General features: G+C 41.4%; 2 protein-coding genes across 3 annotated transcripts; one reads left to right on the top strand and one right to left on the bottom strand.

The window, feature by feature from the left end:
- The first annotated feature begins 2,827 nt into the window (after positions 1–2,827).
- ifngr2 (interferon gamma receptor 2) lies at positions 2,828–8,184 on the top strand. Its single transcript, NM_001360751.1, is given in 7 exon segments — positions 2,828–2,976; positions 3,210–3,321; positions 3,510–3,652; positions 3,851–3,996; positions 4,187–4,328; positions 5,985–6,142; positions 7,759–8,184. Coding segments are annotated over 7 exon segments (969 nt in total). The 5' UTR covers positions 2,828–2,918; the 3' UTR covers positions 7,969–8,184.
- An 803-nt stretch (positions 8,185–8,987) lies between these two features.
- LOC105031498 (transmembrane protein 50B) lies at positions 8,988–14,073 on the bottom strand. Of its 2 annotated transcripts, none has more exons than XM_010905967.4 (7): positions 13,903–14,073; positions 12,745–12,893; positions 12,090–12,202; positions 11,736–11,803; positions 11,457–11,549; positions 11,095–11,152; positions 8,988–10,822 (listed from the first exon to the last, which is right to left on the bottom strand). In XM_010905967.4, the coding sequence occupies exons 2-7, from the start codon at positions 12,841–12,843 to the stop codon at positions 10,777–10,779; spliced, it is 477 nt and encodes a 158-aa protein (XP_010904269.1). In that variant the 5' UTR covers positions 12,844–12,893; positions 13,903–14,073; the 3' UTR covers positions 8,988–10,776. The 2 variants fall into 2 exon arrangements, with proteins under 2 accessions (XP_010904269.1, XP_010904268.1); XM_010905966.5 differs by lacking the exon at positions 13,903–14,073 and adding an exon at positions 13,570–13,693.
- Positions 14,074–17,559: the final 3,486 nt, after the last annotated feature.

Below are 17,559 nucleotides of genomic sequence, written 5' to 3'. Positions count from 1 at the left end.
TCTTTATTTATCTTATATTTTTATATGTTTTAATATTTTTTATATTCTGTTGTCTACTGAAGCTTTTAATGGAAAGCGCCTTGTGCACCTTTTGGCTGTTGTAAGGCGCTTTAAACATAAAATTTGATTGATTGATTGATTGAAAGTGTACAAGTATTAAGTATAGTGTACGTTACAAGTGGCATAAATAGTTGTGTGGGTACAAATGGCAGTTCCAAATGGCATTCTGAATGTGCAATCGAGACAAAATGAAGGGGTGGGGTAGCATGTACAACCGGGATGCAGAGATGGAAGCAATGAGGCCCTGAGGTAGACATGTACATGTACAACAAAAATGCAATTCTAAATGCGCAATGAAGGCAAATTGAAGGTGCAAGGTGGCATGTGCAACTGAAATGCAGAGATAGCAGCAGTGAGGTTCCAGAGGTAGACACACCTGTAACAACTGAGTCCAGTAGTACAAAGGGAGTAGTGCAACAAGGTCCCTGAGAAACAATTCCTGAGCTTGCTGGTGGGGTAACGAAGAGACCTGTACTGCCTGCCTGATGGTAGGAGGACAAACTTTTTGTGGCATGGATGTGAAGGTTCCCTGATGATGCCGCTTGCGCTGGTGTTTAAGATGGCTGGGAGCTGGGCACCAGTGATGTGCTGGGTGGTTTTCACCACACTTTGCAGGGCCTTCAGAATGGGCAAATATCTGATGAGCCCAACATGTAAGACCCAGTCAGTAATTATCTACAGGGACCGGCATGTGAGACCCTGTCAGTCATTATCTACAGGGACCGGCATGTAAGACCCTGTCAGTCATTATCTACAGGGACCAGCATGTAAGACCCTGTCAGTCATTATCTACAGGGACCAGCATGTAAGACCCTGTCAGTCATTATCTACAGGGACCAGCATGTAAGACCCTGTCAGTCATTATCTACAGGGACCAGCATGTAAGACCCTGTCAGTCATTATCTATAGGGACCAGCACATAGGACCCTGTCAGTAAATACCTAGGGGACCCAGCATGTAGGACTCAGTCAGTAAATATCTACAGGGATCAGAATTTAGGACTTGTCTGTAAAAATATAGGGGGTCCGTTTTTTAATGTATATGATAATATGTATAGATTAAGCGATGTCAACCCAGCTACTGCAAAAAATAAAAAGATATTCCAGATTAAAGCTCACAATTTTATTAACAAAGACATTTCTGATAGATAAACAATAAAGACTGTGGGGACAGAAAGATGCTGTCACAGGGAATAGAAGCGCGCTGTCCTATGGTTCTCCTTACTTCACAGTGAGTTGTGTAGACAAGGTCAGCCAGATTACTGTATATGCACTCTTCCATCCCAAATGTTCGGGTAGTCAAAAGGACACAAATTTCTTACATATAAATGTGGACAACATTAGTTATCATTTCCAAATCGATCAGGTACGAATATCTCTGTTGAATTATTCTTTCACACATTTTGGGATATTCCACACTGTAAACAACAATTGAGCGAAGTAAACATCTCAGTCATGAAACCCTTTATGTAGGAGCTACTGGTTTTTGTAAATTCTAACCAATTTGGAAATGTAACATTTTGAAACACAACCTAATAACAACCTAATAATAGTAACTTGTACCTATATGTTTGAATATAGTGGTGTTTCCAGTGTGGTTTGTTTGACTGTTCCCCCTCGTCCTTACATTATGTACTGAAACCACAGTTACACCACAGACACCACACCACTCACACCCAGATGCACGGGCCTATATACATTTGTAGTCATACTGAGAATAACAACATATCACCTTAAAATGTCATCCACGTAAAGAGTGGTGGTAAAATAGAGATACTACTGACCCCATGGTATTAATTTTTTCCAGGTTAGTTTATATTATCTTTCCCGTGTAATCTAACTACTCACATTGTCAGTAAATTATTGAAATGGCCTAATTAAGAAAGTACCTGACAATTGTTCGTAAATGTTAACAACGCTTGCTCCTTTAAGAGTGCGTAAATAAAAAGGGAAGTAGGAAGGACTCCAATGTTGCCAGGTGGGAAAATCTCCCCCGTACGTGGCCGTTTTATTCAATAAATTTTTCCGTAATTTAACTTGTACCTGCTTACAAATCCTTCAAGAAACATGTAACGGAGCTAGTTAAGAAGCTTAAATATAAAGTGGAATTATTTTATAGCAATAAATCTTGCTTCTCCCTGACTAGTAGGAAGTTAATTGGTCAGTCACCATTTTTACCGGTTCTTGATTATGGAGATACTATATACCAAAGTGCAACAGACACGAGCCTGAGATCCCTTAAGTCTGTTTATCGTAGTGTCTTCCTTTTATTACATCTGTCAGTTTTAATACTCATCACGGCATCTTTTACCAGAAAGTTGGCCGGATGTCATTAAAGACCCATAGACTACTGAACTACTCACAGTTTACAAAGCCCTTCTCCATTGACTTCCAACTTTCTTGTCATCTCTGTTGGAGCTCAGAGTTTCAAATTATAACATCAGGTCACAGGGTCGGTTAACATTACTGACTCCTTTGGCAACTGTGTACGTCTGTGTATTTTTGCATGTTTTATATGTATTTATATTTATTTGCCATTTCTCTAGTGTTCCCAGGGAAACATCCCAGGTCTCAATTTGTCCTCTTTGGTTAAATAAAATAAATGTATTTTAAAAGTGTGCGTGAAAAAAAAATTCTGCAGTTTGATTTAATTATATGGTTGTATAGCATGAATATTGACTTTGGATTTTGTCAGGGTTTTTAGTGGAGTCTGACAGATTCGGCTTTCGCTGGGGAAATACTCAAATCTGGCAACCCAGACACATCCCAGAAATTTAGCTGGGTTTCGCTATGAGGCTATAGGTAAATACCATCGTCTAGCTATGTTGTCGTCGCATACATTTGGACTTATCAACTGAAATGTTCTGTCTGAAATGCGTACTCTCATCTTGGATTGTCTTTCAAGTCATCACACAAGGTAAACTGTTTATTTTTTTTCTTGGATTAAGTTAGTTATTCCTTGACACGGCTTCCGGATTTCGATTTGGAGGCTAAGCTAAAGTTACTTCTTCAGAACGTTTGTGGGTAGATAAGCTAGTGCATTTCTTGTTTCTTTTATTTGTTTAATGTACTCGGTTGCCTGGCGCGATTTTATTTAACAGACTGTATCACCTTTTTAAATATTTTAACTGTTAACTCTTTGGTCTGTAGCGTGGTCACAGGAGGTGCCCCCCCCACGTGACGTGCGTGTGGACACGAGTGGTGTTCGTTGGAGCCTCTACACAGACCGGCCAGGGGTGAAGTATACGGTTCAGTCCCAAACGTGAGTATGTTAGTATCTTGTTGTGGTCGTCAGTAACACCGAGTCACTCATGTTCAATAGTCACACATGCCTATGTGCGTCAGTGTGTTCATCTGAGGCTCCGGTCACTTCAGTAGGAAGGACTTCTGGCCTACGGAAAAACGACAATTGTTTTGTTCTGATCCTTCTCTTTAATTCCTGTTCTTTAGCGATCGTGGGGAGTGGCGGGACATTAAGGGATGCGTTAAGACCGAGCGCACAACCTGCGATAATGTTTCTGCCTGTTTGATGGTGCGTGTCTGGGCTCAGCAAGGGAACCACAGATCCGAATCCGTCCAAGCCTGTACCCATGGTAACAAATAAGTCCACTCCACTCATGAAACTTAATAATAAACGAGATGTCGTTGTTCAGTGTCTTGTCACCCCTGCTTAAAATCTTCCTCAGCTCACTGATAGCGAGCACAGTGGTTGGCTTTAGGAAGTTTCATTGGCTTTTTTTTTTTTACAATCACATTTTAACCCCCGTTCTCCTCCTCTCTGGCTCACCTAGCTATGTCATGTAGCCCTGAAGTTCAGCTGACTGCACAGGCAGGCCTCCTGTTGGTCACCTGGAGGAAGAACAACAATTTGTCTGAAGAGTATGCAGACCATTTTCAATACCAGGTTGAATACGGCAGAGAGGGAGAAGAGCTCAAAGTGAGTAGCATTTGGAAGCCAGGCTTTTCAACCAGCCATTTTCATCACAGTGCTGAATCCATTGGCAAGCTACCAGGAATGATGGTGCTTTCCTGGAACAAAAAGCCAGTTTGGCGAGCCACGTCATGCCTGTAGTAGACTGCCTTCCGTCATTTCTTTCCCAACATCTCAGTTATTTTTGTTTTACCAGGGTTCCAAAAGATCTAGGTCCTCTGTGATGCTACAAAACCTGGATGTGGGAGGGAAGTACTGTGTACAGGCCCGGTATACCTGTTACCAAAAGGCGTTTGGGATTCCCAGCCCTTCGCAGTGTGCCATCATCCCGGAGTCAGGTGAGGCTTTGTATTACCTCTCTGGCTGGAGCCGTCATGATGTATGATACTCCTATTAGAATACTTTGAGTGCCTGGGAACTTGAAATCAGATCTGTGTAAGGTTCACACGATGTGTAAAAGAGCCTGTGTGTAAGATTCTTTACTGTACTATTAGCAAAGTGATATGGGTAAATGACCAGAAGAAATCTACATTTGATTTCTTAAGTTATTATTTTGAATCTTTACTTCCACAAAGTTATTTGGAGAGCCGGAGATATTCCATAGTTCAACTTTCTCTCTGGTCCGTCTATCAGTTTGCAGTGACGTGTAGTCTCCGTATACTCGCTTTAGCCACGTGCAGTACTCCCCAGCCCAAACCAACCTACACTACCTAATGCTATTCTGGTCTTGTTCGTTAAAAGAGGAGACAAGTAGTGTTATTGTTTCAATTCTTGTAAACATTTAAAGCAGGATTATTCCCTTTTAAGTATCGTCTTAATTCCTTGCTAAGAAATAACCCCCAATAAGAGTCAGTAACTCTAGTAAAATGTAGATTTTTTTTCCTTGGCTTTGTCTCATCAGACAGTGTAGCTGTCGCCATGGCAGTGCACTTTAACCTCATTGTGATGTCACAGATAAAGTGACATTGAAGTGGCAACTGTATAATAACATGTCTTTAAATAGGTTAACAACATCTATCAATGCAGGGGAACATGTGGCACGATGTTAAGTCGCCCTTTCCCGCGATCAGAGCTGTACTAGCCAACTTATTTTGGTCAAGCCAATTTCATACCAATGGCTACATTGGTATGAAATGCAAGCAAGCGTTACCTGCTTGTGTGGTTGGTAATAGCTTGTGTGGTTGGTAATAGCATTGACTGTAACAAGCTAGCGCTAAGTGACTTCAGCTTTGCAGAAAGACACAGAAATAGGTTAAGAGGTTAGGCAGAGAGGCGCCTGGTGGAAAACCGGTAAGCTGAATAAGGAAACATTGCTACAGGCTCTATGCCAAATGTGACAATCCCAGGTAAGAGATGTCAACTAAATGAACAGCATGACACGCAAGGAGAGAACAGCAGAATTCATTGAGCAAACATTTGAACTGGTGAAAAATATTTTACCTATACAGACACGTTTGTTGGTCCTGCCTAGAAAATCCTAGAAATTGAAAAGGGGGAAATTCTTGGAGCAACATTTGTCAAAATAGCAACGTGTGTTTATGATTACACACCTGGCGATTATTATACCTGCCAAAGTACTGAAAGAATTAAGAGCATTGCAACATTAACCCCTCTCATCCCAATTGAGTTACTCCTGTAATGCCAGGCAGCTGAGAGATTCCTCTTTGTCTCTCTCACTCTAGCTCCACGTAGCAACTGAATTTGGGTATGCATTGCTTTCCCCACAACCACATAATGGGTCTTTTGTCCAATCTGGTCAGCTCAGACAAAAGATGTGGAACGATCTTATGTGATTGGTCTGCAATGGCTAGGAGCTCCATGCCGCAATCTTAAACTCATCGGAGCCTGTTTGGAGTCTATGGAATCAGGCAGCGTTGTAGAGAACATTGGACCTCACGAACTTGGGGATGGGTGGTGAAAAACATTTTTCAATAACTTGTTTAAACAAGGCCTTTCTCTCTGTCTCCCTGTGTGTGATTTGTCTTTGTGTACAGAAAGTACGAAACGGATCAGGATTTCGCTGATATGCGTGTTCATTTCCGTCCTCTTGGGCACTGTGGCAGTAGGCCTGATATTCCTGTTCCACAAGCACTACGAGAAAATCAAACAGCTCCATCCACGTCCCCTGCGGCTACCAGATCACTATCGCGAGGTGGGTTCCTCATTTAAATAAATGTCCGTTCTTCATCGTCTCCGTTCCACGGAAACCAGTGTCTTGGTCAAGGTGTGTCTCAAACCCGAAGTACTTGTCCCAGCGACCTAGCCGCCCTTTGCTGAAATAAATTATATTTTGAACGGCGAGGATCACCCGTGTAATCAGAAGGCCTCGCAACACGCCAGTCGAGTCAAATGTCTCGCTTGTCTTAGTTTTCTGAGGACGGCCGGGAAATTGGGGACAGGAAGCAAAAATGTGTTGATGTTGCCAATGACGGGCCGTTGCCTGGACCCAATTAAATGAAAACTTTGGACCATGTTACATCAAAAAATGTATGGAGATTAAGTTAATAGTCTTAGATGGACCACAGGGTGAAAATAATAAAAGCAAATACAGGTTGGAAATGGGTGGACATAAGAAATGTCCCCTCACAGAGATACCTTACATGTTCTCTGAGGCCCTGAACCCAGGAGACATGAAGAACCACCCCAAAGAACCCAACTATATCCATTTGCCCTCTATCTCAGATGCAGCTTGTCATGTTAGTGGTGAACCATAGGCTTCTGTCAAGAAAAACTTTTCACCAGACTAAATACTAGTGGTAAAACTAGTGGTGTAGCCAGACTTCACCATAGCTTTAGAGAATGTAACAGGATCTACAACAGTGGGTGACGGGTTTCTAAAGCAGAACGTAGTTCCTGACGCAGTATTGTACATCACTTTTGTGGTGCCCTGTGAAAACCCAACAGATGGTGACGTTTTTATTTTTATGACTGTATGTTTTGGGGAACTACAAACTCTCCTGAATACGAATCAGCTTGAATCACTGAGATCTGAATATTTATCAGAACTCAAATTACAAGATTTTCAAGTTGACTTGTGTCAAAAGTTATAAGGGAGAAATGAGCTTTTAACGATTCTGTTCCATTTCAGTCTAATTTCATTTGAAGACATTGCACAACATCTGTTTATGGCTGGGATATTTTGCACTAAATGATTACGGTTGTCAAATTAACTACAACAATTATACTGTAAAAACATTGTATGCATTAGCGTACATAAGCCATCTTATTAACAACAGTGCCTATATTAAATACAACTAAATTGTTTAAATAGAGGACTTTGCTGTCTTAGGTGGCTATCATGGACTGAGCTGTGAAAGTAAAGTTCAAATAGAAGAGAACCGAACGGTTCCCGTGCCATCAGTGGTGTGGGGGAGGATCTCTTGAAATGGTGCATCAATTTGAAATTAACCAATGGGAGTCATTGCTCCATTAAAATGGAGTTTGAAACACAAACGTGTCCAGACTCAATGAGTCTTACACCTACTTATCAGAGGGCAAATGAGAGCTATTAACTGATAGCTCTCACTTGTCAAATCCTCTCCGATCTCCAGAAGTACGTAGAGTTTAGGAGTTGATTTGGGATTATAATGGGATTAAGAAAATAATTGTTTTTCTGAACTACCTCGCCTAATAGATGATTCGTCTAGAAACTTAATCAGGTGTGCTAAATCAGAAATACTTTTTTTTTTTTTTACATGGGGTTTTCCAGAGGATGTGCAGCCTCTGGTGAAAACACTAACATCTTTGATTATTGGTTTCTTTTTCCAGTTCTTCAATGGGGATTTTAACCAGCAGTTGATGTTCCCCACAAGCACATCCAGTCCAACTGAAGAACACCATGACACCATTTCCATTGTCGTGAGTGAAGATGACCAGATTGACTCTAGTCCAAACTCTTCCGCGTCTGACGGAGAACAGGGTTATAACACGCCTAACGAAGTAGAGTCGTCTGCTGCCTCCTTAGGTCATTATGAATGAGCCATCCGTCCTGCGATTTCAGCCTGGCAACAGTGTGGCACCAGTCAGATTGACCACAGTAGACCGTTTTCACTCCATATCGCTGTTTCCAATTTTATAAGACCTCTCACACTATTTGGTAGGCATTTCTGTCCTTGTTCGAATGCTCTTCGGTCAAGGCCAGAGAAAGATCCGAGGTGCAGTACATAGACTTACCGCTTGAAGGCCAGTTAATAGACCTTTGGGGGGGGGGGTGCCATTACCCATTAGTCAATCTTATAGAAAACTTGAGGGTATTGTCAGGTTCATTTGGGGAAACAGTAGTGTATCCTTGAGCTAGCATGTTTAATTTAGTTTTTGGGGCTGGGGTTACATTTTTGCTGTTTAATATAAATAATGTTATAAATCTGTACATACTGCAATTTACTTTATTTTAAGTTTGCACTAATCGCTGAAACTACTGTTTGAGGTACCATATATTTACATACACACACATTGTTCAAAAGTGGGGTGAGTCCACATGCAGTCTCTTCATTCTGGCTGTTGCTACATCTGTCACATTGCAAAGTTTACAATCCCAACCATAAATGTTAAAAGTGGTTTTGAACTTGAGACCTTTCGCAGAGCCTTCTCATTTGTTGCACTTTATATTGAAACAGAGTCTGAGCATTAGTGACCCCTGGATGTCCTGTTGTTTAGTTGTAGTCCCTGAACTAGCATGCCTGTGTCACAGGTGAAGAGCCTAATGTTTTTTGAATCGGGTATGCTGTCTCCTAGAAGAACAGAAAATAGATGTTAAAATGTTTTTAACCATTTTGTCAACCATAATGTTTTTCTTAACTAAAACATTTAAGGTAATTCATTTTTAATCAGCTTTTATGTGAATAATTGTATTGCTTTGGTTCTTCCCGTAAATAAGTGTCTTGGAAACGCATTGATTGTCACTGATTTGTAATAAATAGATTTATCATTTCCTGACACTGTAGACTGCAGATTAATTTATACTCTTCCAAGAAGCAATTAAACATAACATGCAAACATTTAATCTAAAATGTTTATTAAAGCAGTTTACATGACCACTTATTCCACAGCCGTCATTCAGAAGTATAGGTAACGTTAAGTAAATGATCAAGGTCAGAGAACTACTACAAAACACTGGCCAATGACATATTCCATAGACATAACACCAATGTGCACATAATGTCTATAACACTTCACAATGGCTGCTCATTCACCAGTCATAGTTCATTCACTTTGAACTACAGACTCAGCTTAATGTTGACATGAATACTGGATGTTTAGCAGGCCACATAATAAATTCAAGTCAAGTCATGTGTTTAACTTTCTTGGAAGTATAGAACCAACCACGCTGCATCTGTCAATGCTGCTACTTTAAGACTTCATGGCCTAAGTAGAATTGAGGGTCCTAGCTACTTCCCAGCTCCTGAGTTAGTTTGACGACTGCAACGTCCACCTCCAGCTCAACCCTGTGCATTTTTAAATGCGCGCCCTTTAAACAAACCAAAAATATATATATATAAAAAAAAAGACAGTAGCTTGAATAGTTTGTGCACCGTCAGACACGGGCACACGGCTCTTAACGCAAGTCCTAAATAGAACGGTTATCACACACATTGTCAGGGGTAGTCAGAAGCACCCCTACAAAACCAAACCGACAGTCGATCCTTCTGTGCTTTGGCCCTTGCCTTCGTCCGCTGGCTTGAATGCTAACTAGGAAGTGGACACTACCCATGTTGCCTAGAGGGAGCCTGTCACTCATACACATACCCCCCCTGCTTTTCATTTAGCTCATTATTAGAATCTTATTAGAAAACCTAGAGGGTGGCAGCTCTCCAGGAACAGGACTCAGCAGCCCTGACCTAAAGCATGCTTTAAGATACAGGACAGACAGCTATAGCATTGTAAGCGCAGCAGTACTTGAAGCTTCTAGTAGATCTACAGTAATACAGTAGTTGCCACAATAGTATGAGATCCAGATGCAGCTCCTTACTGGACCTAAGCTAGTGCACCCATGTCCATGTGGATGACAAGGAGGTGTTCAGACCCAGGTGGGGGGGTTAGGGTTTCAATGCTCTATAAGACAAGACTGTTTAAAAACGACAAATCCTGAGACGGAACGACGGCTACTCCGTTCAAAACAGGAGAACTGGTCGTGGTATGAAAAGACATTTTACAGAAATGATTTGTTTAAAATATACAGCAAAGGGATTTCGGATAAACACCGCTTAAAATGTATACAAGAATGCAGTGCATGGGACTACAGGCCACCGACAACTTTAAGAAGATTAGTTCTCTCTGTGTTGGCTTGTGCTCTTGTCATTTAAGTCTTACGCAACACATTTACATAAATACATTATTGTGGGGAGATGAGAAATTACAGAGGGATAACCAACAATACACAAGATGTGCTCTGGAAAATGGGTGGACGAGGACAATCAAACAACATTAAGATTATATTTCTCAGAGTGATTTTTGCCCTAACCATACCATGCTATGTTACAACTCTGCAGTGCTGTTGAAACACATAACACAAGGTGTGTGCGAGAGGCTGATGTCAACACTCATTTTCTACTGTCAGACTATTACAAACACCTTCAGACACAACAGAACAGTGGTAAATAGTCACATAATAAATATGTTCAAAGGAAATTATTTCAGGAAGAGTGTGTGTGAGTGAGTCAGAGAGAGAGAGAGAAAACAAAGTAAAATTATCATATGTGAAAATGGCTAAACAGATCCAAGCTAATGTTTTGGCCTTGACTGGTAAAACCAAGGGTTGCAACAGTGTGTGTGTCTGCGTGCATTTGTCTAAGCCCACAGATCCTCGGTTCGTCCAAACTTGTAGATCAGCGTGCTACAGAGAAACAGAAAGGGTTTGGATGTAAAGAGTTTAGCTCGGTTCCTTGAGAAATTGTGCTTAATATACACTTGTAATTACACAGTAATGGTAGAAAGATTGTTTTGGTCAAAAATGTGTCAGTATAGTAATCTGTCTGGATCTTGAATTCTGATGGAAGGGACTTAGCTACTGTAATTTCCTCCCGCCTGACAGCTGGTGTTTTTCCACAGTGATGTGGAAAAACACCAGCAGCACCAGCTATTACACACCTATGAGCCTCTACTTACCTGAAAAATATCAAAGCATTCTGGAAGAACACTGCCAGTCCTGGATACACATCTTTCTCTACAAAGATAAATTGACAAAACAAAAGAAAGAGACCATTAATATAAAAGCCTAAAAGCATCACAGCTGGAAATGGAGCCTCATGAAAACGCCACGAACGAAGGAAAAAAAGGGACTGGACGGCACGTCACCCAGAGGTCACGCGAAACACAGCCCTGGTTACCGATGCGGCCTCGCCACTGCCTGCCAATAGTCAGCAAAGGTTTGGCCTCCCTGCAAGTCATTAGCCCTTCCCTGGACAGTGTATACCTTCCTGGTCTTTGTAACAGAAAGAAAAAGCCATTAGTCAGATGTGGAGACTCACTAGGTACCACGAATCCTCCAAATAGTATCCAGATGGAGGCGATGAGGGAACCGAACATCATCATGAAACCGATAAACAGCCATAGACGAGCTCCTGCAGAAACAAAATGTGAACACGGAAAGGAAACATCAGTGCCCGAAGATAAATAACACCCGTGAGGGAGAGACAAACCAGACAATGGTCTAATGAAATCTCCTATCTGCTAAAACGTTGCCTGTTGACATCATATTTTTTATATTTATTTTAAATTAATGGTGAGCAATGCTAAGAAAAACAAACCTGTCCGGCCGAAGCAGCCCTCTCCATAAGTGTCACCTCGTACCTGGCCGTTAGACACAGCATTGATCCTGGAAAACAGAAACACTGCTCCTGGTTGCCCGCAACAACACTGTGTGTTCATACTCTTAACGAGCAGTTAAGGATAGTAAACAATAACTTAATCCTGAGGGACTTCTCATCAGTCCCCATAGATTTAGGGTAAAGGTTATAAATAATGTTAGAGGTCAGCTTAAGAGTTGGGGTTTGTGGTTAAGTTTAGAGTTAGGCATTAGGGCTAGGCTAAGTTAGGTTAATGGCAGTCAATTTTGGCGTCTCCATTTTGATAGCCAAGTGAAAGTGTGTTGTGTTTCTCACATGAAGAAGGCTAGAGTGGAGAAGACGCCACATGTGTGGAAGGCATGATTCATCTCCACCTGGGTTGGGTAGGTGACCGCTGCATCTATCATGATCCACCAGCCAGTGAAGAACTGACAGAGACACAGAAAGGAAAAACTTTTCTTCCCATGCCAATTAAGGTGTTTGAGAATTTAATCGAGAGGGTAATACACAGAAAGAAACACACAGGGAACAAGAAACTGAAGGAGGGAGAAAGAAAGCCAGGGATAAAAAGACAGAACGGCAGAATTAGACAGGAAATAATAAAACTTTAATTGTAAATTACTACTAAATAATATATATCAAAGAAGAGCATCAAAGAAATAAATTCGTTATTACAGGCTAAAAATAAGTTATTTGTTGGCATGTTTACCAATTTCCATCCACATCGAGGAAATTAAAAGACAACAATACCCGAGAGAACTATGACAGTGGCGAATCGAATTATCTTATTCCGATCAATGCCAATTTGCTTTGATTGCTCAGTGACAAGATTGTCACATGTTAAAACATGTCATGTTGAAAATGTCATGTTAAAAACATGACATGTTTTTGTGCTAGAGAATTATTTTGTTGAAATTTCCAGGAAATGTGTTGTTACAGAGACACACACACATTCCCCTCCACCACTTACCAAAACACCAGCTACGATGGATGCCACTGCATTCCGTCTCTCCCCCCAGTCAATGCACTCACACTCTGGGAGGCGTACGTTATCTAGGAAGCCAGCCATCTTCAGCCCTTTTTCCCCCACGTTGGTCTTACGGTGCTCTCAGTCAGTCCCTAAGACAGACATTTAGGTGTAACATTAACCTACTGGTACACTCCACTCTCCGGGCTTGGTTTGGTAATCAAATCAAGTTTGTGTCCAATATAGTAATGAACGTGGCAAGGTGGAACTTCGCAAACTATGAAAACATGTCCCTTGCACTGATTGGAACAAAATCCTGCGGCACTGTAGAGAGCTGACCATACTGTAGAATATTCCACTAGGAACAGGGGGTGCTTACGTCTGTCTAGTAAGTGTAGTAAACTAGTGGGAGAAGCAAAGACCAAGTGTCACCAGTATGTGCCAGCTAAACACAGTAGGATTCGCTAGCTAGTCAGATGCTTGTTGTTAGCTAAGTTCCATTATTAGCAGGCTCAGACCACAGGCACATGCTTTACTATACCAGGCGTGAATATCACATTAATCATATTTAGTTAAATGCGAAATTCCAACAGTTACAATAGCTAGTCAGTGAAATGTATTATTGACATTAGCTATAAATATTAGCAAATAATAAACAGCTGTATCATAAGATTTGCCATTCGTATAGCTAGCTGGCTAAGGCTAGAGTATTTTGTCGTCAACTAGCTAGGTATAGCTAAGCGCTTCCTGGACAAGATGAGATATAACGTGTCAAAATTGAATGAAAATGCATTTAAATTATTCGTAGAAAAATACTATACTGCTCACCTCAATTGCAATTGTTTCAGTTAGGTTTAAAAGCAATATTAGCTACAATAACAAGGCACTAGCTAACTACATTGTATCAAGGAGGTTTGTGCTACGACACTAGAGTGACCAATGACAAGTTCCGCTTACAGCGAATTTAAAGTGTCGTGTTAAATAAGTATCTCAAACAGATCTCTTAACTGATAGTCTTATACTTTCTGTTGTTTAAAAATGTAGCTGTACTACTAGCAATAAAATGTAAGCTTGTTTTAATGATTTACTGAAGGCTTTGATCAGGTAAATAGAGACTAAAGTTAATTCAAATGGGAATCCGAGCTCTGTGCATATTCTCACCTGAATACATCCTGGTTGCTGCACACTGTATATCCAGTAACCGACTGTAGTGCATGAGTATGGGGATCTGTAGTAGATAAAACTGTTGGTTGTCGTGACATGGCTAGGAACAACTTCTTTTAGAGTGGTAACCTTGGAGGAAACCTACTTCCCCAACACCATCTGGTGGAATTTGGGAACGGGGACAGCTAAAATCATCCGGCCAGGTTGTCCTGAAGTGTGGTCTAATAGCTTAGAGATTCAACTGGACTCCAGACAAATTAGAGGGAGCATTCCTAAGATCCAAAAGGATACATCAGCATATTAATCAAACTGACCCTTGCGCCCATCAAAAACTAATACAGTGTAAAAAATAGGGACTGAGATGAGGGTGTCCCTAGTACACCCCTCACATTTTTGTGACAACACTGAAGAAATGATACTTTGCTACAATGTAAAGTAGTGAGTGTACAGCATGTATAACAGTGTACATATGCTGTCCCCTCAAAATAACACAACACACAACCATTAATCTCTAAACCGCTGGCAAAAAAAGTTAGTACACCCCTAAGTGAAAATGTCCAAATTGGGCCCAATTAGCCATTTTCCCTCCTCGGTGTCATGTGACTCGTTAGTGTAACAAAGTCTCAGGTGTGAATGGGGAGCAGGTGTGTTAAATTTGATGTTATCGCTCTCACACTCCCTCATACTGGTCACTGGAAGTTCAACATGGCACCTTATGGCAAAGAACTCTCTGAGGATCTGAAAAAAAGAAGATTGGCTATAAGAAGATTGCCAAGACCCTGAAACTTAGGTGCAGCACGGTGGCCAAGACCATACAGCGGTTTACCAGGACAGGTTCCACTCAGAACAGGCCTCGCCATGGTCGACCAAAGAAATTGAGCGCACATGCTCAGAATCATATCCAGAGGTTGTCTTTGAGAAATAGACGTATGAGTGCTGCCCGCGTTCTGCAGAGGTTGAAGGGGTGGGGGGGTCAGCCTGTTAGTGGTCAGACCATACGCTACACACTGCATCAAATTGGTCTGCAAGGCTGTCATCCCTAAAGGAAGCCTCTTCTAAAGATGATGCACAAGAAAGCCCGAAAACAGTTTGCAGAAAACAAGAAGACTAAGGACCAGAATTACTGGAACCATGTCCTGTGGTCTGATGAGACCAAGATAAACGTATTTGGCTCAGATGGTGTCAAGTGTGTGTGGTGGCAACCAGGTGAGGAGTACAAAGACAAGTGTGTCTTTCCTACAGGCAAGCATGGTGGTGGGCTGTCATGGTCTGGGGCTGATTGAATGCTGCTGGCACTGGGGATCTACAGTTAATTGAGGGAACCATGAATGCCAACATGTACTGTTACATGCTGACGCAAAGCATGATCCCCTCCCTTCAGAGACTGGGCCACAGGGCAGTATTCCAACATGATAACAACCGCAAACACACCTCCAAGACAACCACTGCCTTGCTAAAGAAGCTGAGGGTAAAGGTGATGGACTGGCCAAGTATGTCTCCAGACCTAAACCCTGTTGAGCATCTGCGGGGCATCCTCAAATGGAAGGTGGAGGAGCGCAAGGTCTCTAACATCCACCAGCTCCGCGAGGACTCCAGTGGCAATCTATGAAGCTCTGGTGAACTCCATGCCCAAAAAGCTAAAGGCAGTGCTGGATAATTATGGTGGCCACACAAATTATTGACACTTTGGGCCCAATTTGGACATTTTCACTTAGGGGTGTACTCACTTTTGTTGCCAGGGGTTTAGACATTAATGGCTGTGTGTTGAGTTATTTTGAGGGGACAGCAAATGTACACTGTTTTACAAGCTGTAAACTCACTACTTAACATTTTAGCAAAGTGTCATTTGTTCAGTGTTGTCACATGAAAAGATATAATCAAATATTTGCAAAAATGTGAGGGGTGTACTAGGGACACCCTCATCTCAGTCCCTACACAGTGTTGTCACATGTATACAGGTGCTGGTCATATATATATATATACACAGGTGCTGGTCATAAAATTAGAATATCATCAAAAAGTTTATTTATTTCAGTAATTCCATTCAAAAAGTGAAACTTGTATAATTTAAACATTCATTCCACAGAGACAATTATAATTCAAGTGTTTTTTTCTTTAAATTTTGATGATTATAACTGACAACTAATGAATCATGGGGAAGACTGCTGACTTGACAGCTGTCCAAAAGACGACCATTGACGCCTTGCACAAGGAGGATAAGACACAAAAGCTCATAGCTAAAGAGGCTGGCTGTTCACAGAGCTCTGTGTCCAAGCACATTAATAGAGAGGCGAAGGGAAGGAAAAGATGTGGTAGAAAAAAGTGTACAAGCAATAGGGATAACTGCACCCTGAAGAGGATTGTGAAACAAAACCCATTAAAAAATTAGGGGGAGTTTCACAAAGAGTGAACTGCAGCTGGAGTCAGTGCTTCAAGAACCATCACGCACAAACGTATGCAAGACATGGGTTTCAGCTGTTGCATTCCTTGTATCAAGCCACTTTTGAACAAGATACAGGGTCAGAAACATCTCACCTGGGCTAAAGACAAAAAGGACTGGACTGCTGCTGAGTTATGTTCTCTGATGAAAGTAAATGTTGCATTTCCTTTGGAAATCAAGGACTCAGAGTCTGGAGGAAGAGATGAGAGGCAAAGAATCCACGTTGCTTGAAGTCCAGTGTAAGGTTTCCACAGTCAGTGATGGTTTGGGGTGACATGTCATCTGCTGGTGTTGGTCCACTGTGTTCTCTGAGGTCCAAGGTCAACGTAGCCATCTACCAGGAAGTTTTAGAGCACTTCATGCTTCCTGCTGCTAACCAACTTTATGGAGATGCAGATTTCATTTTCCAACAGGACTTGGCACCTGCACACAGTGCCAAAGCTACCAGTACCTGGTTTAAGGACCATGGTATCCCTGTTCTTAATTGGCCAGCAAACTCGCCTGACCTTAACCCTATAGAAAATCTATGGGGTATTGTGAAGAGGAAGATGCGATACGCCAGACCCAACAATGCAGAAGAGCTGAAGGCCACTATCAGAGCAACCTGGGCTCTCATAACACCTGAGCAGTGCCACAGACTGATCGACTCCATGCCATGCCACATTGCTGCAGTAATTCAGGCATAAGGAGTCCCAACTAAGTATTGAGTGCTGTTCATGCTCATACTTTTCCTGTTCATACTTTTCATTTGGCCAACATTTCTAAAAATATTTTTTTTGTAATGGTCTTAAGTAATATTCAAATTTTCAGAGATACTGAATTTGGGATTTTCATTAGTTGTCAGTTATAATCATCACAATTAAAAGAAATAAACATTTGAAATATATCAGTCTGTGTGTAATTAATGAATATAATATACAAGTTTCACTTTTTGAATGGAATTACGGAAATAAATCAACTTTTTGATGCTATTCTAATTTTATGACCAGCACCTGTATATACACTCACCTAAAGGATTATTAGGAACACCATACTAATACTGTGTTTGACTCCCTTTCGCCTTCAGAACTGCCTTAATTCTACGTGGCATTGATTCAACAAGGTGCTGAAAGCATTCTTTAGAAATGTTGGCCCATATTGATAGGATAGCATCTTGCAGTTGATGGAGATTTGTGGGATGCACATCCAGGGCACGAAGCTCCCGTTCCACCACA

The sequence above is a fragment of the Esox lucius genome, chromosome 20 (genome assembly GCF_011004845.1).
Source record: "Esox lucius isolate fEsoLuc1 chromosome 20, fEsoLuc1.pri, whole genome shotgun sequence".
In the NCBI taxonomy this organism is placed as follows: Eukaryota; Metazoa; Chordata; class Actinopteri; order Esociformes; family Esocidae; genus Esox; species Esox lucius.
The sequence above is the reverse complement of the archived record's forward strand: the minus strand, read 5'-3'. Positions and strand labels throughout refer to the sequence as shown.